General features: G+C 42.5%; 1 protein-coding gene across 4 annotated transcripts in view; it reads right to left on the reverse strand.

Annotated features, from left to right (window-relative positions):
- The window catches only part of TRIM13 (tripartite motif containing 13), a 322,462-nt gene that overhangs the window by 66,755 nt on the left and 228,446 nt on the right, over positions 1-27,261 (reverse strand). For all 4 annotated transcript variants that reach the window (XM_069205356.1, XM_069205354.1, XM_069205357.1 and 1 more), the window contains one exon: positions 26,220-26,276. In XM_069205356.1, coding sequence (XP_069061457.1) covers positions 26,220-26,276 — 57 coding nt within the window. The remainder of the gene's footprint in view (positions 1-26,219; positions 26,277-27,261) is intronic.

The following is a 27,261-nucleotide window of genomic DNA, read 5'->3' on the forward strand; positions in this document are numbered from 1 at the left end:
CCCAGAGGTCTGGAATAGATTTAAAAAGATCGACCGGGACCCCATCCGGACCAGGGGCTTTCCCCAATTTCGATCGTTAAATAGCTGCAATTACCTCATGTAGCTCAAAGGATAAATTATTCGTATTCAAATTTACTGCCACCACATTCGAATTACTACAATCCCCTTGTTCATAATGGGAATCATTTGCAGGCTGAAATATCTTCGTGAAATGTTTCACCCAGACCCCTTCAGATATCAGACACTCGCCCTGTTTGTTATCATATTCCAGAAAGTAAGGATGATTAACTACTTTCCAGAATTGTGCAGAGTCCTTCAGTTCCGTAGCCGCCATGAGTTCTTCCCATGCTCTATTTCTAATGTAATTTCTCCTTTCCTCCAGGGCTGTCTTATATCGGCCCCTTGCTCGTTTAACTAGTTCCCGACTAAACGGGATTGTTTTCAGAGCTAATTTTAACTCTTTATGGGCAGCTGTACAGGTAGAATTAAACCATCGCCGAGGCTTGAAACAATGAGAAGGCCTATTACTCACTAAAGCCTCAGAGATGGCATTACTTAAAGCTTCAAATTCTAGTACCAGATGAGGCTGTGGCATTAAACACTTATTAATAGAACTAAGATTTTGCTCAATAATATATTTATGGAAAAGTTTTGGATCTATATTTTCTCATTTCATACGAAGACCAAAATATTTGTTGGAAACTGGAATGCCCCTGCGTCTTACACTAAATGAAGTTGAATTATTATATGTAACTAAAATACACAGGGGGTTATGATCGCTGGCACAATGGGGTATTATCTTAAAATCCGAAATTAAATGAAAGTCTGGGGAGCTAATTAAAATAAAGTCAATAATGCTACCTTTAGAATTTCCCATATAAGTGGGTTTCTTTTGAGTATGTGTAGCGGCCTTCTCCCTAGCAAAGACAAGATCAAGTTTATAAATGAGAGTATTTAAGGCTTCGCCCTGGTTGGAATGGGTAAAATGTGTGGACGTCTCTCTCCCCTCTATAAAAGTGCCACAAGCATGTGGTAATTCCTGATTACATAACGGCACATTAAAATCTCCAACCCAAATCATGACTAGCTCACTGTCCTGATACTTCCCCAAGGAAGTCCATTAACTCCTCAAGACTTGCATTCAGGGAATCACGGGGAATAGAATTATAAAAATTAATAATCAAAAAACCCTTGTTCTCCTCCATCGATAATTGAACCACCATAACAAATGCAGAAGACCAAACCAAAGACGCCTCCATTTTAGGGAGCTGCAAAGAAACAAGAACCGAAACCCCCCCCACTTGCCCTGCCCACTAAGGAAGGGATTTCTGGGCAAAATGCAGAGAAATACCCATCCAAATAAAAAGGGTCAGTAGACCAAGTTTCCTGAAAAGAGGTATCATAATTAGATATAAATTCCAGCCACTCAGGGTTTTAACCTTAGACCGAAGCCCCGCAATATTCCAGGTAATCAGAGTTAAAGGTTTATTCTTGTCAAAAATCCCAGCCACTGGCTCCTTGATTATAGAAACATCTGCTATATCTTGAGGGATAAGTATCTCACTCATCAGTGCCATTCAATAGTATCGAGGTTACATACCCATCAACAGCCACTTCTTCATTTAAAACACCAATTGTGGAGCTGTTCTTTACCATCTGTCAATCGTTCGCATCTAAAGAAGTCAAAGCCTGACTCCATCTAAAGGTATTTTCCTGTACAAACGTCATAGGCATCTCCACATTTAAATCACAATGAGCCACAGTAGAGGGGATAGGTAAAACGATTAAATCATAGAAAAAACTCAGTGAATGTATTTGAATCCCTTCTTTCCACTTTGCATGGTATGAAGAATCCATCAATAAACGATTAACCAAATACGGGTTGGCAAAATTAATAAAAATGCAGTCGCCGTCATACACCTTCTTTGAAAGACCCACCCACTTCACTCTGCGTGCCATAAGAATCTTATTATTTAAATCAACTTGATAGCTAAACTTTTGCCTCAGCCAATGGGTACATTTCCTCATTAATGCCATAGTATCTTCCCTACATGAAGGTTCAAAGGGAGGAACATTAGCTAAGACCAAAACATATGGCATGCAGTCTGGTGGGAGTTGCAAGATTTCAATTTGGGCATTAATAGGATTAGTTCGAGGGACCGTTATACAATCTGCGGGGGTTCCCAATCTGCCTACCAGACTGGGAACAGTCTCTGTAAACAGACTTTCATGAACACCTTAATCAAAACAGAGTGCAGTAAGCCCAGAGAAAAGACGCATCAATCCCTAACAATTACCAATTAATCACAATGTACATGAACAATAATATATATAGAAAAATCAAGTGTGCACTTCCAACAGAGTTCCTACTGCACAAAGAACCAACAAGGTGAAACACCAATACAAAAAAGAGGGTTGTGCACCACAATTAATAATCAATAACAGAGTCACAAATAATAATTGTACATAGTTCCATATTGTAGAGCATATAGTGACGCAAATTTTCACAGATTTCTTCCAAAAGGTTTATTTGGTCCAAGACACTTGATGCCAAAATAGATTTGGGAAAATCAATGACCCAACAGTCAACAGCCAACGCGTTTCGCCCAATACAATTGGGCTTCTTCAGGGCTGTAAAAATAACATATGACCATAAAGGAGATGGTAACAAAACGTCAGTATTCATAATATTACAACGAGCAAGTATATACTGCAAGATCAGAAAAATATATACAAAGTGTAAACCAGAAACCACCAGTAGCGTGTAGAGACAAAACATACTTGAACATAACAAAGATTTTCTGCAAATGAGCCGTAATTTTAATAATAAGTCAGCCACTGAATCGTGAAAGGCGAGTGAGACCGGCAAGGGAAGGAGAATAATATAGAGAAAAAACAGAAGCAAAAAAAGTGCTCAATAGCAGTATACCGTAGATGATATGATGAAAGAGACGATTAAACTATTAGAAAAGTCCCTAAACCAATAACAAGTGATGAGAAGTGAAAAAAGTGATAAAGATGTGATGTAAAGTATAATAGATAGGGGGAAATGTGAATAAACGAGAAAAATACACAAAGAAAGGGAAATGAAAAAGAAATAATAATGAGGGAGCACATACCGGAAACAATTCCGAAGGGAAATCAAAAGTCAATTATGTGCAAAATATGGCCATAAACGGGGATTCAATATGCTGAAATTGAAGAAAAAAGGGGAATAGTACATGTATCAGAGTAATGCAAAACAATGTGGGCAATCGTCCACAAAATTAAAATTAAAAAGGTGAAGACAACCAAATGTGTAGGAAAACGGGGCTGAACACCCATCTAACCTGAGATGTGCGTGAATCCACGCGCTGCAAAGTATAACAGGCCGGATTTATCGAGGAGAGGAAGAGTGACGGGCCCGGTCGCGTAGCCACCCATCAAGGAGAAGGTAATGTGTCCGAATTACTAAGCAGTTCCGGCAAGAAACGCCAAGCATTTAAAACGCTATGTGAAACGAAGAGTGTGAACAGAAAAGAAGGACTGCAGCCAAAGAATAACTAAATACGAGTAATTAGACGGCGGCCATATTGGAATAAACGTTAACCTACAAAAAGGGAAGGGAAGAGTGGAGACAAAAAAGGAAAAGAGTAAAAAGAAAAATGTAAAGAAAAAAGTGAAACGAAAAGAGAGAGAAAATAGTAGACCCACTAAATACTAAGAGAATATAGATAAAAGTCAAAATTAAAAATTAAAAATTAAATAAAACAAAAAAATTTTGAAATAGAAATAGAAAAAATAGAAAAAATATAGAGGTGCCCCAAAGACGTAAATATCATCAAAAAGTAATAATAATGTGATAATCCAAATGCTGCACAGATGTGAGAGATATAATCTAAATTTTACATCAACTCTGATCGAAAAGAGCACAGTAAATATGTGAATATAGAAATATATTACAAATAAAGATAGCAAAGCATAGGTTAAACAAGCTAGTACAATCCCAGAAATTGTAAACAAAATTCTTTTTGATATATTGACTACAAATACGTATGTTGTACAATAAAGACATTATAAATAATGGTGAAATTCATGATCAGTATTATGTCCCAATTCAACTGTACGCAGGCGACAGATCCATGCCGCTTCTTTTTTACGTAACTGTAATTCTCTGTTACCCCCCCTGGGGTGCGGTGGAATATAGTCAATCCCATGGAATGAAATAACACTGTCATGTTGATGTACAGATGACATATGTAATGATAATGGATACCTGGTATCATTATTTCTGATGGCACGTATGTGTTCCTGTATTCGATGTTTAAGCAATCTTTTAGTGCTACCCACATAGATTTTGTTACATGTACATTTTAGAATATAAATTACAAATTTGGTATTACAGTTGATGAAGTTCTTAATAGTAAAAACCCCTGTGTTGTTGTAACAAAAAGTGCTAGTTTTGTCCAGGCCAAAAATACAAACATTACATTCATGACATGTATAAAAACCTGAAGGTTTGGTGGACAGCCAAGTGGATACATTTGGTGTTGTCACATAACTAGGACAAAGAAAATTTCTCAGGGTCATGCCTCTTCGAAAGGTTATTCGAGGTACATCCGGGAGGTACCCTTTGAGTCCATGTATATCAGTCAGTAGATGCCAGTGGCGCTTGAGTATTCTATAGATGCCCTGACTATGGACCGTATATCTAGTTACAAAAGACAAACGTTCATTGCCTAAATTCTTTTTACCTTTGGGTTGTGACACCAGCGTATCCTTTCTAGATGTACTCATGATACGTCGTTCTGCGGTGCAGAGAATCTGGTTATTATAACCTCTATTCGTGAATCTTTGTTTAACCAATCCAATTTGTTCAGAAAATGAATCATCAATACTACAGTTTCTGCGCATACGAATCATCTCACCAAAGGGAATATTGTTAATGGTAGAAGGCGGATGTGCACTCGTTGCATGTAGCAAGCTGTTACAAGACGTCGATTTCCTATACAGAACACTCTGTATGGAGTTATTATGAATGAAGAATCTTATGTCCAGGAATTCAATACTATCCTTGCTGTAATGAAGACTAAGTCTAACATTGAAAGGATTATCATTAAGAAAAGCATGATAAAGAATAAGTTGCTCGATAGATCCATTCCAAATCAAGATAATGTCATCAATATACCTCCCCCAAAAGACAATAAATTCAGTCCAGGGGGAGGCATGTCTGCCCCAGGCATGTATTTTTTCAAACCAGCCCATAAAGAGACAGGCATATGAAGGGGCAAATTTGGAACCCATCGCGGTTCCTTGTGTCTGTTGAAACCATTTGTTATGTAAAAAATAATTTTTGGATAAAATTATATCAATCATATCCAAAAGCATTTGATTGTGATCAAAATGGTCAGCAGAACGAGTATTAAGAAACGAAGTGACTGCCAACAGGCCAAAAGGTTTTTGAATACAGGTATACAAACTGTTGACGTCCATTGTGACAAATAAAAGGCCATCGGACCAAGGAAAATCTTCAAATTTATTCAAAATATCCTTACTGTCCTGTATAAATGAAGGGAGATTGCAAACAAACTTTTGTAAAAAAATATCAACAAATTCAGATAATCTCTCTGTCGGAGAGTCAACCCCAGATATAATAGGTCTGCCGGGGGGAAAGTTACCTACTTTATGAATTTTGGGGAGAATATGAATACAAGGATATCTAGGATATTTGACAAATAAATATTTATATTCATGGTCAGATAATAGGCCTTGTTCGTGCCATCCACATAGTTTGTTATTAATGTATTCAGTCAATTCAAAAATTGGATTGCTGGTAATGCATTTATAGCATGTTGTATCAGCTAATTGTCTATCAATTTCATGCATATAGTCACTAGTATTCATAATAACTACATTACCACCTTTATCAGCCTCACGAATAACAATTGAGCGGTCTATCCTAAGGTTGGTAAGAGCCTTCTGTTCTCTGATGGTCAAATTGTCAATTTTACGCCAATTAATATGAGGGGCACCCAAGAATTTATATAGGTCAGATGATACCTTATCGGAAAATAGATCAATATTGCTATGTGCAATATTGGGTGTGAATTTAGAACGAGGCTTGAGCCCACTCGTGACATTTAAATCTTCCTTAATTCCTAGATCTGTTCTGATATTTTCAATCTCAGTCTCACTATCATTTTGTAGAGACATCAGCAGTTGTATATCATGTAAATCAGATATAGATTCAGTCACTGTCTGAGTGGTAAAAGTAGTAGTTTCAATAACCGTCGGTGTAGAAGTTACGCTGTTAGTAGACCACCCAGTATGGGTGGAGAAATAGTGCCTTAATTTTAATAAACGAACAAATTTGAATAGGTCAACAAAGATTTCTACTTGATCATTAGTTTGAGTTGGACAAAAGCCTAGGCCCTTACTGAGTAGGTTGCGCTCTGTATCATCTAGGGAACGATTGGAAAGATTAACAATAGTCAAATCACTTCCAGGTTCATTAGTAACTGGGGTAATAGATCCTAGTCTTTTTTCGAGCGGGTACGCACCCCTTGTTTTTCTAAGCTTTTTTCTCCATTGTTTCCCACCCCTTCTGGTCTTGTGTCTCTTCGATTTAATTTGGTTCCCAGACGAAGTCGTTCCATTTCGGATAAAAAATTGTTAGTTGAACTGGGGGGGAGTTGCTTAGAAAGTTCACTATCCTGTAAGGTACTACTGTCTATAGAAGACATAGAGCTGCCACTGGAAAGATCAGTATCATGAGTGAATCTCTCACTGTTGGTGCGTGATCCAGATATTTTTACATTATCATATTTGCGAGCAAAAGTGTAAATTCTGCCAAGTTTGTAGTCAAGATCATCACGCTTAACCTTGCGTAATTTTTGATCACGAAGATAAATTTGATAGTTTTCAACTATTTTATGAAGAATCTCATAGTTCTTGTTTATTAAATCTTTTTGGGGAACTTCATCAATTTCCTTTTCCAATGTTACGATATCATCTTGCAATTTAGCCACTTTTTTGTCAGTATGTTTGATTAGAATACGCATCATATTAAATGATGCATTTTGCAAGTTGTCCTCCCAATCCTTAAGTGCTTCATCATCTAAATCCTCAAAGGTGGGGAATATCAGGATTCTAAGACCTCTAGGTATCTTTTTATTGTCTAGGTATTTCTGTAATGTGATCCCATCCCACCACCTTGCCAATTCCTGTTTTTTTAATTTTTCTAATTTTTGAAATTTGACTTTTAAGCTATCCGTCTGTCTTGAAAGTGTATTTGTTGTGCTAGAACAAGTTGAATATGTAAACAGGTCCCTTGCCAGTTCTTCACGGTTATCTTTAAATCGTGACATATTCAAAAATGGAGTAGGGAGTGCGTACAGGCCTTCTAAATACCTTAATCAAAACAGAGTGCAGTAAGCCCAGAGAAAAGACGCATCAATCCCTAACAATTACCAATTAATCACAATGTACATGAACAATAATATATATAGAAAAATCAAGTGTGCACTTCCAACAGAGTTCCTACTGCACAAAGAACCAACAAGGTGAAACACCAATACAAAAAAGAGGGTTGTGCACCACAATTAATAATCAATAACAGAGTCACAAATAATAATTGTACATAGTTCCATATTGTAGAGCATATAGTGACGCAAATTTTCACAGATTTCTTCCAAAAGGTTTATTTGGTCCAAGACACTTGATGCCAAAATAGATTTGGGAAAATCAATGACCCAACAGTCAACAGCCAACGCGTTTCGCCCAATACAATTGGGCTTCTTCAGGGCTGTAAAAATAACATATGACCATAAAGGAGATGGTAACAAAACGTCAGTATTCATAATATTACAACGAGCAAGTATATACTGCAAGATCAGAAAAATATATACAAAGTGTAAACCAGAAACCACCAGTAGCGTGTAGAGACAAAACATACTTGAACATAACAAAGATTTTCTGCAAATGAGCCGTAATTTTAATAATAAGTCAGCCACTGAATCGTGAAAGGCGAGTGAGACCGGCAAGGGAAGGAGAATAATATAGAGAAAAAACAGAAGCAAAAAAAGTGCTCAATAGCAGTATACCGTAGATGATATGATGAAAGAGACGATTAAACTATTAGAAAAGTCCCTAAACCAATAACAAGTGATGAGAAGTGAAAAAAGTGATAAAGATGTGATGTAAAGTATAATAGATAGGGGGAAATGTGAATAAACGAGAAAAATACACAAAGAAAGGGAAATGAAAAAGAAATAATAATGAGGGAGCACATACCGGAAACAATTCCGAAGGGAAATCAAAAGTCAATTATGTGCAAATTGTCTAATTACTCGTATTTAGTTATTCTTTGGCTGCAGTCCTTCTTTTCTGTTCACACTCTTCGTTTCACATAGCGTTTTAAATGCTTGGCGTTTCTTGCCGGAACTGCTTAGTAATTCGGACACATTACCTTCTCCTTGACGGGTGGCTACGCGACCGGGCCCGTCACTCTTCCTCTCCTCGATAAATCCGGCCTGTTATACTTTGCAGCGCGTGGATTCACGCACATCTCAGGTTAGACGGGTGTTCAGCCCCGTTTTCCTACACATTTGGTTGTCTTCACCTTTTTAATTTTAATTTTGTGGACGATTGCCCACATTGTTTTGCATTACTCTGATACATGTACTATTCCCCTTTTTTCTTCAATTTCAGCATATTGAATCCCCGTTTATGGCCATATTTTGCACATAATTGACTTTTGATTTCCCTTCGGAATTGTTTCCGGTATGTGCTCCCTCATTATTATTTCTTTTTCATTTCCCTTTCTTTGTGTATTTTTCTCGTTTATTCACATTTCCCCCTATCTATTATACTTTACATCACATCTTTATCACTTTTTTCACTTCTCATCACTTGTTATTGGTTTAGGGACTTTTCTAATAGTTTAATCGTCTCTTTCATCATATCATCTACGGTATACTGCTATTGAGCACTTTTTTTGCTTCTGTTTTTTCTCTATATTATTCTCCTTCCCTTGCCGGTCTCACTCGCCTTTCACGATTCAGTGGCTGACTTATTATTAAAATTACGGCTCATTTGCAGAAAATCTTTGTTATGTTCAAGTATGTTTTGTCTCTACACGCTACTGGTGGTTTCTGGTTTACACTTTGTATATATTTTTCTGATCTTGCAGTATATACTTGCTCGTTGTAATATTATGAATACTGACGTTTTGTTACCATCTCCTTTATGGTCATATGTTATTTTTACAGCCCTGAAGAAGCCCAATTGTATTGGGCGAAACGCGTTGGCTGTTGACTGTTGGGTCATTGATTTTCCCAAATCTATTTTGGCATCAAGTGTCTTGGACCAAATAAACCTTTTGGAAGAAATCTGTGAAAATTTGCGTCACTATATGCTCTACAATATGAGACTTTCATGAACACTTGTAAGGTGAACCTTGGGTGGATCATAGGAAGTCGGTCGGTCAATATGCGTTGCTTCTTGATGTTCAGACAAGACCGCCAGCTTATGGGGATTTGCCACTTCTGCAGGAGATATTTGAGTAATCTGCTTAATCACGTTCTTTTGCAAATGTTCAAATTTTGTAGTTATCAGAGTTACTAACTTCTCCTCCACAGCTGCAAAAAGAGGTTTAAGCGTGGAATCTATTTTATGAGCATAATCATCACAGATAACTCTCTTTTCCCTTATGTCTGGGTCTAAATCCTCAGTTCGTGAGCCTGCGGCTGATGATGAATCAGCTGGTGGGTCCCGAATTAAACAAGTATTTCCCATTCGCCTTGTAATCCGCTTTGAAGATTTAAAATGTTTTGCGCGGGCTCCTTCTTTCCTTTTTTTTGGTGGTGGGGAGACCGCAACAAAGCGATCCGCAATATCTTCTTCACACAGAATAGGCAGTTGTGAAGAGAGAGCGTCAAGTTTAGACTGAAATAAATCGTGATTAAAAGAGCTCCTAGAAGAGCGCTGAAGCCCTGTACTGGGCAAAATGTGAACCAAGGGCTCGAGAGGAATTTTATGAGTAGCCCCTATCTTTTCTTCAACCTGCACAATTTCAGTTTCAATGGCCCCAATCACAGAAGATAAATAACTAGTTATAGTCGGTTGGGAGTGGGGACCATGGACACCATCTCCACATTGAGTAATGTTTTTCCTTTTGCCCATTGTATAGTGGGGATATGTAAGACGAATCCACAAAAAAATCAAACCCTAAAAGGTATATTTGGAACGGAAGGTTACCCAAAAACCAGTCTCAATATTAGTCCAGCACTATATAGCCTTAAAATAAGATTAAACTGAACATAAATGTGGGGCTAAGATATTCTCACAAGCTGCTTACCACGTTGCTCCCCACAAGGCAATTGTCAAGGGGGTGGCCCAGCCCAGCCTCTTCCGGGCACGCCCTTGGTCCGGGCGTCACCCGTGCGCATCCAGCGAGTCCAAAGCGCTGATCAAGTGCAACGAGATGCGGCAGGGTGTTGTCCCGCCCCCTCGAGCCGATAAAACTGTGTCCCGGGAGTCCAAAGCGCTTATCAAGTGCGACGAGATGCGAGAGGGTGTGGCCCCGCCCCCTGGAGCCGGTAAAACTGAGTCCCTCGTCGCGGGAGTCCAAAGCGCTTATCAAGCGCGAGAAGATGCGGCAGGGTGTGGCCCCACCCCCTGGAGCCGGTAAAGCTGTCCTTATGGCTCAGTCTAAGTAGGCTGCCTCATAATATTTCTTAAAATGTGGTAATGCAAGATCATCATCCTCTATGGTTAACTGGAGTGTTTTAAGTTTGGTGCAGGTTTTTTTTCTTGACCAAGATGAACTGGCGCAGCATCGGATCAACTGTCATAAAGAACTTCTGAGGAATTTTAATAGTAACGTTGGAATACAACATATGATAACTGAAGAGATTGCCAGTTGTGGAGGAGGTCTTGAGCTTTTCTTTAGAGTAGACAGATAGTTAAGTTGATAAAGACCTGCAAACATCAATGCCCAAATATCTGATGGGAGGCCCGAAAGTGTGCTTGCAGATCAGTTGGCGAAACTAGTTCAGAGCTGTTAAACAGAAGTGCCGCTGATTTTGTATGATTGACCCTGTAGCTCTCCAAATCTGTATATACTCTGATCTTTGCCAAAGCCTTTTCCACATTCTGCTCTTCTGCGGCTAAATACAAAATCATGTTTGCATTAAATAGTTTCACTTTTGGTGCATCATGCAAAGGTGCTATTAAGAAGGTGTCTTGTCTCAACACAGCTGCCAGGGGTTCGATGAAGAGTGCAAAAGGCATAGGGGACACCCCTGACGATTCCCTTGACGTATTGTCATGGTCCCAGGTATACATGGATTGACTAAGACCTTAGCTTCAGCCTTCTGGTATAAGTTTTGGAGCAATTTAACTATTAAAAACAGCACATCGCATTGAACTAGGTTGCACGCTTTTCCGCATCCAACATAATGATTGCGGCCTTGATCTAATTTTTCGAAAAATAGTCTATAGCCTGTAACAGAAATTTAGTATTGGTCAATATAGTTCTTCTCTGGAGAAATCCACAACACTTTGGGCCAATGGGATGATTCTGGAGGCCCATTGGCCCAACGTGCTTGTAATCGTAGTTCAGGAAGCTAATGGGACGATAGGAGTCCAGCTCTTCAGCTGGTTTGCCCTTCTTTAGAAAGCTGACAATTACTGCTATGGTAAAAGAGATGGGCACCTTGCCCCGTTGAGTATATTGTTAAATAAAGTAACTAGAAAACCCACAATTTGCTCAAACAGTGCTTTATATAACTCAGCAGCCCATCGTCCCCATAGACCTTCCCGTTAGGGTATTTAGCGATCGCCTCCTTTTCTTCCACCACCCCGATGAGTTCCACTATAAGAGTGAGTTTACAGACCCCAGATATTCATTTACTTGGTCTGCGCTAACCACTAACGTAGGGGTATACAGTTCAGAATAATATGCCTGAAAACCCCTATCTATTTCAACAGATCGGTTCACCGTGGTTCCCTGACCCTCATCAACGATAGATTTAATGGCCACATTATTACGTCTCTTTTTTGCCAATCAAGCCAAGAACCGCCCGACATGTTCATTTTCTTCACTGTATTGCTGGAAACATGTATTCTAATTGACTACTTCCTGGGACAGATAGTACTCTCTTATATTATATTGTACTTCCTTCATTCTGTCCTTTATTCTGTCCGTCGAGGTCTGGCTATGAGCAATCTGATGAACTTGTGCCGCTCGGTCAAGGTTTTGTTGCAAAATCATGACTTTCTCTGTTCTTAACTTGGTTATTTGTGCCTTGTAGGAAATGGCTTCTCCCCTCACATAAGCCTTGCGTGCTTCCCAAATTGAAAAAATAGAGGCCAACCCTAGGTTCCTCTTCAGGAACTTGGTAACAGAAACTGTAAGGCCGCTATCCACCCTTCATCAGTCAAAAGAGACTTATCAAGGGTCCACCGTAGTTGTTCTATCTGTCTAACAGGGATAAGTAATTTAATCAAAGCAACTGAATAATCGGAGAAAAGGTTAGGCAGAATATGTGTATGCCCCTAGCCCATTGAAGTTAAAACAAAATCTATTTTAGAGGCTGAGTTGAATCTTTTGGAAAAACAGGTAAATTCTTGAGTCTGAGTCCTCCAAGGGTCAACTAGGGCCAGCTCTTGAATACATTTAGCCAAAAAGCGAGACGCTCTTGGTGTGCTCTGGGGCCTATTCTTGCATGATTCACCTATTTTCATGAATGATATTAAAGTCTTGCCCTACGACTAAAAGACCAGGGATTGAAATCATGTGATTATATACGTCCTGCAGAGAGATTGTCTTGTCTTCTATAGGACAATAGAAAATTGCAAAGCGTACATGCTGACATTCGAGTTTAACAATAACTATTATCCATCTAGTGTAGGGATCTCTGAAGATCTGACAGGCTTCCCCCTGGAATTCCTGTGTGATAAAGATGGGCACCTGTCGTACTGCTGCACTAGCCAATACAAAACAAGTCTGAGAAATAATACCAGGTAATTGTGGCGTTTTGGCCTGCCACTTTAGGTGAGTTTCCTGAAGTAGAATTATCTGCGCCTGAGGTGATCTTAGCCAATTAAGTATGGCTCTAAATTTGGTCTGATTGTTTACCCCATTTACATTACATGAGGCTATTATCAAATTTTTGCTAGCCATCTGCCCCAGTATTTGTCCACCCACTCTCCTAGCTACTCTCCTTTTCAGCCCTTGACAGTTGGTTAGAGCTTCTTCTCTCTGACCGTTCCACCTTTATAGAGTGACTTCTCCTAACCGTGTGTAGAATTAAAAAAAGGAACTATCTCCTGCTTAACCACCTGCTTTTCTTTTTTTTTTATCCTGCCTCTCCAACCTGAACACTTTTCCCTATCACTGCCCCCTATGGAGACCAACCAGTCATGAGCTTCCTCCGCGGCGGCGAATTCCGGCCCCCAGTCCCCCTCACCCTCTCCTTCTCCCCAGTCCCTGAAATGGAATGCGTAGACATGGCACTCATGAAGCTGCATCTGGGAGGCAAGAGTAGATGTGCATGGATGAGCATTAAATTGGTCTATGCAACCTTATACAACATTATATTATTTAGACCTTTACCTACTCCCTGTCCAAGTTATGATTTGAAGCCCTCATCCTGGACTTTAACTCCATGGGCTCAGGAGTCTTGCCTGACACCTTAAGTTTAGATTGCTGAATTATGCCCGCTGGTGCCCCTTGATTCTTGAAGTCAATCAATCAGTCCTATGAGCTCTCTCTGATGCCGGGCAGCCTAAATAGACACGTCGGTAAAATCCCCAAATGAAAAATGATTAGCCAATTTGTAGTTTTTAGTTCTTTTTAAGTCACCAAAACTGACCAGGATAGTACATGGGAATTTCGCATTTGGAGATCTTGCTGCAGATACCAGATGTGCCCACATAACTGTTAGATCTGAGCTTGATGGACACTTGTCTGGAAGAATAAATTGATGGTAAAGGTCTGAAATTAACTTGCTGACTGTGGTTCCTACCTCATACTCTTCAAGAATGCCTACGGATCTTAGATTTGAGCATTGTGACCTATTCTCTGTATCATCCAATTTTATCTGAAGATAACAGTGGAGGGTGTACCATAGCATTAAAAGCAAACTTAACAGGACGGAGGGATGGTCCCCCATATTTACTGCTAAACTGTTTCAACCACCATACTGATGTTAAAGCTCTATTCTTTAGAGCTTCAATATGTTCTTTACATCTTAATTCGAAGTCAAACCACATGCCTAAATATTTATACTTTTTAACCATTTCTACTTTTTCTCCTCCCAAAAAGTATGTAAATACACTGTTCTTTTTTCCTATTGTCATTTTCAATGTATCCATATTTACTACTATTTTTTTCCTTTGACAATAACAGTTAAACACATCTAATTTTCTTTGTAGCCCTAGCTCCGTCATATCGATTATCACTAGGTTGTCCCGATATAGTAAGCAGGGAATATGAACCCCATCCATTTTTGGGCATAGGCTTTTAGCCTCCTTTAACAACCCTGGTAAGTCTGACAAAAATATAGCGAATAATAATGGAGCCAGAACACATCTTCTTTTCCTCTTGCGTTGTTTTTAACTTTGCTTTTAAACAGTCAACTATTAACTCAATTACCCTATTGTAACCCTTAAAAGCGTAATTTGGATCTTCCTCCATTTTGATATCTCTATAATTTACTGTCAATTTATTAAGTGTTTTTTAAACTACTTTCTGTAATTCGGGTAGTTATCCTACGAGGGTACTCTACCTGCAATGTCAGTAAATTTTCTCTTTCTCTTTGGACATTATTTACTGGCCCAACTGTTAATTGTAGGGGCCAATGATCACTGCCCTCTAGGTGCTCCATTCCGAAGTCTAATACTTCTAAAAAAATGCTAAGTATTTATAAAGGCATAATCAAGAGGGTATGCCTGATTGCCTATTCGAAAGGTTTGTTTTGCTGGGCGATCAGTATTTATACATCCATTTATGCAGAACAGACCTAGGGATCCCTAGCGTTCTTGCCAGGGACAAGTCCCAGGCAGAACATTCTACAATTGGGAAGGTACTATGCGGAATTTGTGCAGCTGCTAGAAGCTCTTTATACAATTTATCACTACTATTGGGGTCAAGTTTATGGTTAAAATCTCCCAGCATTAAGATCAAATGTTACGCGTTACCTATACATATTGCTTCCAAATCTTCCTAGTCCACATCACTCAACTCCCCCCGCTGCAATTATCAAGGGGATTTACAAGGGGCTCAAAGCGGTTCCTCAGCTGTGGGTCGTTATACTCAGTACATATAGGTACACTTAATCTGCCCTTATTACCATCCACACACGTTCTTTGGTTTTTATAGCCTGCCAAATTGTACTGCACATGGTTGGGAAGCAGACCTGCATGGCACTTAAGGGCTCTACTATTTCTTTCCTCTACCTCTAGCTCTGGTTCACCAATCTTATACCTTCTTTCATTAACTCCATCACTGCTTGCAGTATCAATTGTCTGACACATTCAGAGTAAAAGAGAGCCTTTGTCACCTCCGACCCTACCGAGTTTAAGGTAAATCCTATTTGCTTTATGTCTTCCGATCCAATCTCGCATAAACTTGGAGTTCAAGCTCAGAAGGTTTTTTCACCATGTTTTGTAAATTTTCTTCGCCTTTGTTATGCGGTAAATACTTCTAGACCTGTTTGTAGCACGAAACAGGCCAAATTCCATGGTTATTCATATTTTTCTTCAAATCTTTTCCTCAGTATCATCCTACATAACATAAAGAAATCAAACGTGTCTCCTTATGTTTCCTTACTTCAGACAAAGTCTTCACATCCCATGGACAGATTTTGCCTATTTGGTAGGACTCCGAGTTTGTGGGTGTAATGGTTCATGTTTTCTTCATCTCTGCTCCAAAACTGAACCTTGGTTTTCATATTGTCATTGCCTGTCGTCTGGCTGCAGTTTCTTTATTCATCAGAATTAATTCTGAGATTTATTTAGACCTTTGAGATTAACTCTTTAATTAAGCCGAACTACCATGAGTTCCTTTGTTGTATTGGCTTTTCATGTTGCCAGCTCATGAAGTTAATTTCACAACTTTACAAGCTTGAAGCTTTAGTTGTGAGATGTAATGCTTTTCTTCATCGAAGCACCTCGCAACTCTGGAACTTACATTTCTGTACCCAAGTTCTGACTTACAGTCATTTAATTTGATTTTCTCTTTTCTAGTTATCTGTACCAGGTAGATAGACCCTTCTACATGGAAGTTTTAACACATAGATCAGTTTTTCGTTTTAACATGCATCATGTTTTACATTTATTTTTCCGAACAGTTTTAGTGATGTTATTACAGTTGCTGCATTGTAGGCAAGGAAATGTGTCTACACGTTGATGCGCTAGGAATATTTGCTTCAATGTGGTTTCAATTACTGCTCAGGTAATGTCCTTAACATTTTCATTGTGTAAGAATACATTTTCTTTCTGCTGATCTGTTCGAACATAAAATAATTTACAATAATATTCCAAGGGGTTTTAATTGATCTTATTATTTCAGTAGACTGTCTCATATGTGGGATTATGCATTTTATGTCATTTCACCTCTTCTTTATTGGGTTGTCTGAGATGTTTTCATCCTTTCTTTTGCATTTTCAGAATTTAATGGCTGAAGTCTTGAGTTAGAAACTCTTTAGGCTTCTCAACATCCTGTTCATTAATGTTACCCTAAGAACTCATTTTCATGTTCTCAAGTATGTTGAATGAAGTGTAAACTCATTTATACTTCTTGGCTGAAAATTTGAGGTGTGTAATGAGTCATTTTTGTCACTTTAATGTGAAGAGCCATCTTAACGAATATAGGGGGTCATTCTGACCCTGGCGGTCATCGACCGCCAGGGTCGACGACCACGGAAGCACCGCCAACAGGCTGGCGGTGCTTCCTTTGCAGCCGCGGTCGCCCAGCCGGGTCCGGCGGTTTCCCGCCGGATTTCCCCCGGCTGGGAGAATCCTCCATGGCGGCGCTGGATTCCGACCCCCTTCCCGCAAGCCTGTTTCTGGCGGTTTTCACCGCCAGAAATAGGATGGCGGGAACGGGTGTCGTGGGACCCCTGCACTGCCCATGCCACTGGCATGGGCAGTGCAGGAGCCCCCTAACAGGGCCCCAGCAGGATTTTCACTGTCTGCTTTGCAGACAGTGAAAATCGCGACGGGTGCAACTGCACCCGTCGCACCCCTGCAACACCGCCGGCTCCATTCGGAGCCGGCTTCAATGTTGCAGGGCCTTTCCCGCTGGGCCGGCGGGCGCTCTTTTGGCGGTCGCCCGCCGGCCCAGCAGGAAAGTCGAAATGGCCCCCGCGGCTTTCGACGGGGGAAGTTTGGCGGGCGGCAACCGCCACCCGCCAAACTCGGAATGACCCCCATAGTGTGTTTCTACACTCTGCGATCCAAAAATATCACGTGGATTTTCAATATTCATTTAAAACCTTATTCTCTGATGAGAATCTGAGGGATTTTCTAATTTAAGCTAACTCATCTGATGTTCCTCTTTAAACTCCAATATAGAAACACCACAATTAAATTATCTCCCCACAATTTTGTGCTGGAAAGCATTCTTGTTAAATGATAAATATATCTGCAAATAACTAAAAAGATAGAAATAGAATATTTCTGTTAAAGTTGATGCATTTAACAATGTAAAAGCGGTTATGTCTGCTACCACAGCTACAGGAGCCAAAATGACGGCCGGGAAGGACGCCTAATCTGTGAGCTCCGACCCGGGCTTGCTGTAGATATACTGAAGGGCGCCCCCAGAACTACATCGGCAATTGAGGGAGCGGAGGCCGAGTTTGGCAGACCGACGCGGGTCAGAGGAGCTGCACGGCGGCAGGACTAGTGACGCGGCGGCGGAGCTTGCTCGACGGCCGGGTGACGGCCTGCGGGGTGAATTGGTCCGGGGCGCCTGACACGGCGCAGGTCGCACCCTGCGGCCCCGATCGCGGGTCGCTGAAGGGGGCTGGCTGAATGCCGGCGCGAGGGTGCTCGCACCCGGAAGAGGCTGAGCCGCGGCCTCCGGTCCGGACCCGACTGGGGCTCTCCTCCCTCCCCCTACCGGTTACCTTATACCCCACGCGGAGGAGCCGAGGTGGCTCCCGGCGCCTCTGCGGAGCGGCACGTCATCCTGAAACTGGCAAAGCGGCAGCCCCCGAGTGGGGCACTGGAACCCGGGAGTCACGACAAGAGTGGCAGCCGGCCACTAAAAAACTGGCAGTAAGCCTCCGTGCTGGCCGGGACGAGGGCGCCTGATTGCCGCGCTGCCCCGGTGCTAGCTTGCCCGGGCGTGGCGCTGATATCTAGGAGCCGGGATCGCGGCTTCCCGATTGGAGCGGCGTGGGATACGCTCAGCGGCATACCCACGGGACACCAAGGTGCGGTAGGTGAGCGGCTGGGGGGGGTGGGCCCCGGCTGCGGGAGACGGGGCGCGGCTAGGGCTCCCCCCCCTCCCTCCGCTGGAGCAGAAACACCGCAGAACATAGGTCACTACACGTCGACTGTAGAATTTTGCCCCCTGCACTTGGAGCGCGTCGGCCATAGAGTGGAGAACTGGATGCTTGCAGGCACCAGCCCTGGAGGCCTACTAACTATGGACTCGGCCTGGGCTGAGCGCAGGGAAGATATCCAAGAGCCAGGCCTGCGGCCATCTAGCTGCCATAACTAGCGGATCTCTCCCCCGCCCAGCGGATCTGGGAACTCGGCCAAACAATTTGAGAAGGGGCTGAGAGATGGGGCGGTGAACAGACCTCTGCTCCCCCTCCTTCCTTCCCCCTATTTCCTCTCTTTCTCTCTCTCTCGCCGCTCCCCCTGCTGAGTTGCTGCCGCTAGCCCCCACCGATGCCCTAGTGGGGGGTTGCAATGACGAACAGGAGACACACAAAGACTAAACAACAAGGGGCGCATCGGTCCTCTCAGGGCTTTTCATTGCTGGGGACGGCTGGCTGGAGGGTGGCCTCCGCCACAGATTGATAATAAGCAGGAGTGAGGCCCAGACAGCTAAAGCTTGCAACGGACGCCACCTCTGCCCTGCCTGTCCAGGGGGAACCCGAGTGCCTCTGGCAGCACCAAAGCGCAGAGAAACAAGCACTAAGCCACTGACACACTGTAAAGTGAACTCCGCGGAGTGGGCAACGCTAGGACGCACTCCGCCGCACCGCTAAAAGGAACCTAATAGCGTAGCAAAATGGCTGGGAGATCCAAATCAGCAAAAAATCAGGACCGAAATGCACATGGACCAACAGATAATCCCAACCTTACAATCATTAGAAAGCACGCTCATAGCCCACTCCACACAATTTGAAAAAGTATTACAGGCAATAATGGACACTAAATCCTCCCTGGAAAATAGAACAGATGCAGTTTCACAAGATCTGAATCTACTTCGAGTGGACCATCGTAAACTGTCGGAGAGAGTGAAATCGGCAGAAGAGGGGTTGTCTGAACTAACCCCTATGGCTACAGATAATCAAAAACAAATCCAACGCCTGGATGCAGAGATGAAGATACTCTGGAGGCGGGCAGAGGAGGCAGAAAGCAGGTCGCGCCAAAATAACGTTCGCTTCCTGGGGTTCCCCGAAAAAATACAGGAATTAAGCATAGAAATATTCCTAGAACAATGGTTAATTAAGGAAGTGCTAAACGGTGCTCCATCGAAGTTCTTCTCCGTGGAAAGGGCGCATAGAGTACCGGGGAGACCTCTGGCCCCAGGTCAACCACCCGGACCACTGATAGCCAGATTTCTAAATTACAGGGACCGCGATGCAATACTACAGCAGTTCCGCAACAAAGGCCCATTCAGTTATGAGGATTCAGTTATTAATGCCTATCCAGACTTCACACAAGAAGTACAAAGACAACTTAACTCCTATGTTAAAATCAAGCAGCGACTACGAGAGCACAATATCAAATACGCCCTACTGTTCCCTGCTAAATTAAGAGTGGCAACAGAGGAACGCACCCACATATTCACTTCTCCTGAGGACGCCTGACCATGGCTACACGCCAAGGGGCTTGCACGCCCCCGGGAGGGCACGGATGGGGACGAGGAATGGCTAGTCTCTACCTCACGGAGGCGCTCCAGGAGGCGATCTAAGAGACAACCCACTGAAAAACAGGCAGCGGAGGAAAGAGCAAGAGTGCTGAAAGAAACTCCCCTGCTTACACAGAACACTTTCGAGGCACTCCGGGCGACCCCTGAGGACAGTTTGGACTCTGACGCGGCCAGCTCAGATTCTACAATAACAGACGTGCTGAAAGGACCGAAACTTACCCCCAGATCTGCAGATGAACTTTGACTTTACACAGCCGTGTTGCCTCCCCCCTTTTGAACTGACAGCTGACCCAGAAGGACGGCACAGGATGCCCTTGAGCGGGAGAGCATACTGGAAGGGCAATCCCCCAACATCGAGTATCTTTTGTATAAACCTCCATATTTTTGTTGAAGTGCACTGTGCGGGCCCGCGGGGGAGGAGGGGACGGATGGCACCCCGGTGGCGCCCAACTACATCGGCAGACTGAGTCTGCGGAAGGATGTGAGCCCCGTAAAAGAGCCACATCTGGTTGACATGATAGCTCCACCACGGATATCCACACGGATACAGGTCTTTTCACACACTCATGGGTTGAGTAGTTCTGCACACGTTAATAGTTGGGTTAGGGAACCAGTTGGGGTGGGGGAGGAGGGTAACAGTTAAAATGTACACTACAGGTCTACCCAAAACACAGGAAATACTGCTGGCACTGGTAACCTCAACAAAATATACTGCAGGTTGGGGTGGAGCCTGGAAGGGTTTTGCAAATGAGAGAGCTTCACGAGCAGTCACAATTTATAATGTTACATGGCGCAAAACGCGAAACACAACACACATCAATATGATATAGTGACATGGAACATGAGGGGCCTGGGAGCACCGAGTAAAAGATCCCGAGTACACGCACGCCTTAGGCGCCAGGGCATACACATTGCCATCTTGCAAGAGACACATTTGCTGCAGCCAGATTTACAGGAGATGCGCGTGAAGTGGGGAGGACAGGTCATAGGCACATCATACTCAGATTTTGCAAGAGGAGTATTGATATGGATAGCAGGAGGCGTCCCATTTGTCCAAACGTCGCACAGAATAGATCACGGTGGCAGATTTGTGGTGGTGGAAGGCCAGCTGGATGGCAGACAGTTATCTTTAATTGGCATATATGCCCCTAACAGCAGGATAACGGGATTCCTGGGCACGCTCCCGCCGGCACTATTGACAAACCCAACGGCCCGGCCATTTGAGGGGGGGACTTTAATAGCACATTGAATGCAATATTAGACAGGTCAAACGCTCAAGTGAAAACAACAGCAAATAGGAAAGCCACGTGCCCACTGCAGACATGGGCAGGAGACATGAGACTCCATGATGTATGACGCATTAGGCACCCGCAACAGAGGGAATATTCATTCTATTCAATACCACACAAAACACACACCAGAATTGATATAATATGGGGAACCCAGGAGATGGGCGCATTGGTTAATAGGACAGAATATTTAGCTAAGACATTATCGGATCACGCACCACTGAGAATAACACTGAACTGGGGCAAGAGACGCCAGGGGATCCCCACGTGGAGACTACAGGTGGACGCTCTTCAAGATCAGGCATTTGCAGAAGCATTGAGCGCAACACTGAGGCAGTACTGGGAAACAAATGATCTATCCACAAATTCACGAGTTGTAGAATGGGATGCACATAAAGCAGTGGCCAGAGGACAATGTATCTCAACCACATGGGGAGTAAGACGCACCCTGCATGTAGAGATCAGTAAGTTAGAAAAGGAACTCAGAACAGCAGAAATTGCAGTAGCACGGAAGGAAATACCCTATACAGCGCTAAAAGAAGCGCGCACAAAATACAATGAGGTAGATATTAGACTTCGCCGACACGATCATAACTATCACTTAATGTGACTACAAACAGAGGGAGATAGGTCGGGAAGGCTGCTGGCGTGGCTCCTACGTGAGGACCGACAGCAATCCCCCATTGGGGCCATACGGGTTGGCGCAAGCACAATGGTCACTACGCAAAACGAGATAAATGAGACGTTCAGAGAATATTACGCAAATTTATACACCAAACGTACCTCATGTACGATCCAACAACTCGAGTCCTTTCTGGCAGGTTCACCCCTGTCGCAGCTTTCACAGGCAGACAGGGAGACACTCGAGGCTCCTCTGACTCTGGGGGAAATAGATTTAGCTTTAGCGCAGATGCCTAGGAACAAAGCGACGGGCACAGATGGCCTTCCGATAGAATACTACACCACCTACTCGTCACGCTTAAAGCCCCATCTGTTGAAAGTATTTGAAGAGGCATGGGCCAACAAAATACTGCCCCCAACTCAGAGAGAAGCAATGATAGTGGTCCTCCCTAAACAAGGACGTGACCCTACGGATGTCAAATCTTACAGACCACTCTCGCTCCTAAACTTAGACTGTAAAATATTGGGTAAAATATTGGCTAACAGGATAGCCCCTATCATGCACACCCTGATACATGATGACCAAAATGGATTTATCCCAAAGCGTAGCACCTTCTTAAATATTTGTAGATTATTGAGCGTAATGGGAGACACTCCCCCGGATGCGCAAGACGAAATGGTACTCTCACTAGACATTGAGAAGGCATTTGATACACTAGAGTGGGACTTCCTACTAGCTACTATGCGGCGAATGGGAATAGGCCCTAATTATACACGTTAGGTACAGACATTATACTCCAGGCCACAAGCCAGAGTGAAAACGGGTGGAGTTATATCCAACAGCTTCCCGATTACTAGGGGCACAAGGCAGGGCTGCCACCCTCCCCATTGTTGTTCGCCATAGCAATGGAACCATTAGCGTCACGAATACGCGCCATGGAAGACAGATGGGGAATAATCAGGAACGGGACACATCACGCTATATCATTGTACGCCGACGATGCCTTAATATACACACGGAAAGGTAGCGCGGTGATACCCTCTATAGTATCACTACTGTCCGATTATGGAGAGACATCCCGCCTAGTGGTAAATTGGGAAAAATCGTGTGTGTTCCCATTAACTAGGTGGCCACCAGCAAGACAAGATAATGCCCCAGTAGGACGCCTGAAATGGTGCTTCGAAACTTTCAAATACCTAGGGGTATATATATATCATAAAACTGAGGACCTCAGAGATGGTAACCTGGGAAGAGCGCTGGCTTCAATGAAGGGCTCGCTACGCTTCTGGAATAAATTGCCGTTATCGCCACCTGGCAGGGTGGCGGTGGCGAACATGCTGATATTACCTAGGCTGTTATACTACTTTGCGGCACTGCCACTTAATATCCCCAAAAGTTTCTTCCGAAATCTGAATGTAATGTTGCTGCAGCTCATATGGGGTGGGGGCAGGTCGCGAGTAGCACTCTCTACACTGCAGCGCCCAATAGGTGCTGGCGGACTGGGAGCTCCCAATTTTGAATTTTATTACGCTGCTGCACACCTACAGTGGATACTGAATTGGCTCCACAGGCCATGAGACAGCTGAGTCCATATGGTTGGCGGCCCGGCTGCAGGGGACTCCCCTGATAACATGGCTAACAAATAAAAAAAACAAAAGTGCGCCTGCTAACCCATTGTTGGAAGTGGCGCATGCATGTTGGGGGAAGTATGTACAGAGGGGGCGCAAGACGCTCCCCTACACCCCGCTCATCCCCCTGGACCGTCTCCCAGGGTGGACTGAGGCCGCGAAGCATCCACTCTCGGCGTGGTCAGAAGCGGGCATACAAGTAGTGGGCGACTGCTTTGAAGATGGTAAACTAATGACATTCGAAGCCATACAGGCCCTCACCGCAGTGAACCCTGGACAATTTTTGGCCTATCACGCCATATACCATAAAATTAAAAAATCATGGGGGGCAGGAGTCCTAGAACCAGAGACTTCTCCTATAATACATCATATGCTACAACATGATGCCCAAGTAAAAGTAGTATCGAGCCTATATAAAATCCTAAGCAAGCCCCCTGAGCCTGACCTGGAGAGGTCTAGGGACAGGTGGAACACTGTTCTACCTGATCCGATCCCCCAAGAAGACTGGCCGAAAGTTCTATACCATGCCCGTGGGGTGTCGAGGAACCCTAGATTTCGCTACTCTCAGTTTAATTTCACATATCAAACATGCTTATCCCCAGCCAGGATAAAGCGAAGGTTCCCTGAGACGGAGCCGACATGCCCTAGATGTAAAGCGCCATTGGCACACTTTTACCATATGGTCTGGGAGTGTCCCCAGGTACAAAAGGAGTGGAATGGGGTGGTAAAAGAAATCACGGAACTGACGGGGCTCGAATTAGCAGCAGATCCCAAGTCCTGCCTACTGGGGCTGAGGACAAGAGTAAAAAAAACACAGACATCTACATAAGTTCGCGGATCTAGCCTATGTGATGTACAAAAGATTGTTAGCTATGCACTGGAAAGCGCCCAATGCACCCGATCTGAAAACCTGCCATACCCTCACGCTGCGCTGGGCCCGCACACAATATCAAGTATTAAGGAAACTAGCACGAGATGGTCAACAACACACAGGATGTGAAGCCTGGGAAATACTAGTAGCCAGACTAGAGGCCAAAAACGACGAGAAGCCTCCATGAATAAGGGAATATAGTAACCATAACGTACTCAGATGATACCCGCCTGTACATAATACAACCATGTAACAGTCTGATGCGCAACACGCTATCCAGCAGCAAGCATCCCCACTCCCCTACACCTGACTGTTCGCCTGCCAGCTTACGAGTGCAGGACAAAATGTAGAGCACACACTCAATGCACTCCCAAAACACCTCGCTATTAAATTCACAAAACGGTGCTCCTAGCCAATATAATAAGCTGGGCTCAGCAGGGAAATGAACACTCCAGCAATTACATGAGGGGCTCCTTAACGTCAAAATATAAGCTTTCGCAGCCAGATACCACAGCAGGAAATTATATTGGTTGTTATAACCGGATCTAAATTGTGTACATTTTGGGTTGTTTAGCTGTTTGAATATAAACTTTACCATATCAACTTAATCCTGTTGATGTAATTATAAAAGTATGCCATATGGATCTGTAACGGAAAATCAATAAAAAAATATTTTAAAAAAAAAATGTCTGCTACCACAAAAATATTCTATTTACAAATTGTCAGAACTTCGATGGAAAGTAACAAGGCTGCGACATAAATGAATATATTTCACATACAAAACCTGCAAGCCCTGTTGTGTATGAGGAATTGAAATTAGTACCAGAGATAAAGAAAATGGTTGTAGCGCACTTACTCTAATAGTAACATACCATGTATCAGCCTATTTAAAAGAACCAACATCAGAAGTATAGCTTTTTCACCTCCTATGTAACATGCTTAGCAGGCTAAGGAACATTTGAGTATGTAATCTGTTTTGTGCTCATGTGAAACATACATTAAAAAGGAGTTAAAACCTGATCTCTATGCAGCATTCACGGACTGATCACATTGTTCAATTTCACTTTTAAATTTTGCTCGTTTAAACATTATGTGGCGAGCTTTCAGGTCTGCACATTTCAAATCTAGTTGTTGAACCGAAATTCTCACAGACTGTTCAATACACTTTGTGAGGTATTTCTAATTGTCGTTTTGTTGGTCTTCTCTGACACATCAAAAAAGCTCTGATACGAAGGAGTGGAGACAATGGATTGTTTAAAAGAGATCTCTGCAGATGAATTAATTTAATCAGTGCACCTTAACTAAATAGTCATAAGTCTAAACAAAGTTCAGTTAGTCATATTACAAACACTGCACCAGCATTCAGGAAGAAAGGGTCCACAAAGCTCACATCCACTTCATGGATCATACTACGTCTTTGCTCCTGGAATATTTTATTGAAGTTCCAATATCATGGGCCGAGAGGGCCAATAATTTGGACAACTTTCATTTTACCTTAACTTAATAATGAATCTCTGTAGCTTCTATACACTATGTTAATATGTATATTATTAGTTTTGATAGTGAAGGTTGAGGGGATTTAAACAAACAGACACATTTCCTTAAACATATCTCTAGAAATATGAATATGTGTTTAATTGATCTTTAGTATTGTAGCCTGGAACTAAGAAAATACAAATTTACTCTGAAATATCAATAAGTAAAGTCTTACCTCTCTTATGGCTGGGGTTGCTTCCGATCTTTTTAGATGACGTACTCTTCCCTTCACCTGGATGAATAAACAAAATGGTAAACTGGTGATGTTTAAACATAATAATACACCATTAAAGATCTTGTTTAATACACTGATGATTGACTGGGTTTTTAAATCTACTGATATGCAACCCATACATGGATTATGTTAAAGTTCAGTAGGTAAAAGTGAAATAAAAAAATATCTGGCTTTTCTTAGATACATTGCATGTAGGGCGAAGATGAAGTATACATCCTCAGTGTTTAGCTATTCATTTGAGTCGGACTTGGAATACATTGTGTGTGGACTCTTATAAAATCAGAGCTCCTTTATTTGCAGAAAACATAATGCTTACAAGACTACATGAGAACGAAGTGTGAAGGAAGGCAGCACAAAGTCCACAGACTCTTGCTTTCCGAGAATGTCACCAATTTTGAGCAAATTAGAGAAATTCGATTTTTTTAATTTTCAGTGCTGTTCTAATAACCCTGACCTTTCCTCAACTCTGGAGCATAGGAGCTGGAGGAAATTCTACTCATTTTTATCCTGTTATCTTTTTATCTCATTACTATTGACGACCCGGTGCCCAATACTGGCATTTCTATTTTATCATAATAAGAACTTTGTTAAATGTATCCCATTAAAATATTTTGCTATTTATCACTTAAAGAGACTGGTCAATATATGGTCTAATATTGTTAACCCATGGGCATTTTCTTCTAACTGTACAATAAATTGTGAATTATTGTTATTCTCTGGTTGTCTAGCACTGATATGTGGGATGTAAGTAATCATTTTTGTCTGCTATGTCTCCCATTGTCTGATATGGCTCCCATGTACTACAGGAAGACCAATGCTTTAAAAAAAAGATAAGCCTTTTAAGAAAAGTGCGAGGAGAACAAATTCCCAAGGATTCTACATTCCTCCATCCACTGCTCTTAGCTGAGGAAAATGATTCACTCCTGAGGGCTCTGCCAGAGCACCAGTATTTTTAAGTGACTGGACCCAGCCACGGCCACCT

Source organism: Pleurodeles waltl, chromosome 8 (genome assembly GCF_031143425.1).
Source record: "Pleurodeles waltl isolate 20211129_DDA chromosome 8, aPleWal1.hap1.20221129, whole genome shotgun sequence".
NCBI classification, from domain to species: Eukaryota; Metazoa; Chordata; class Amphibia; order Caudata; family Salamandridae; genus Pleurodeles; species Pleurodeles waltl.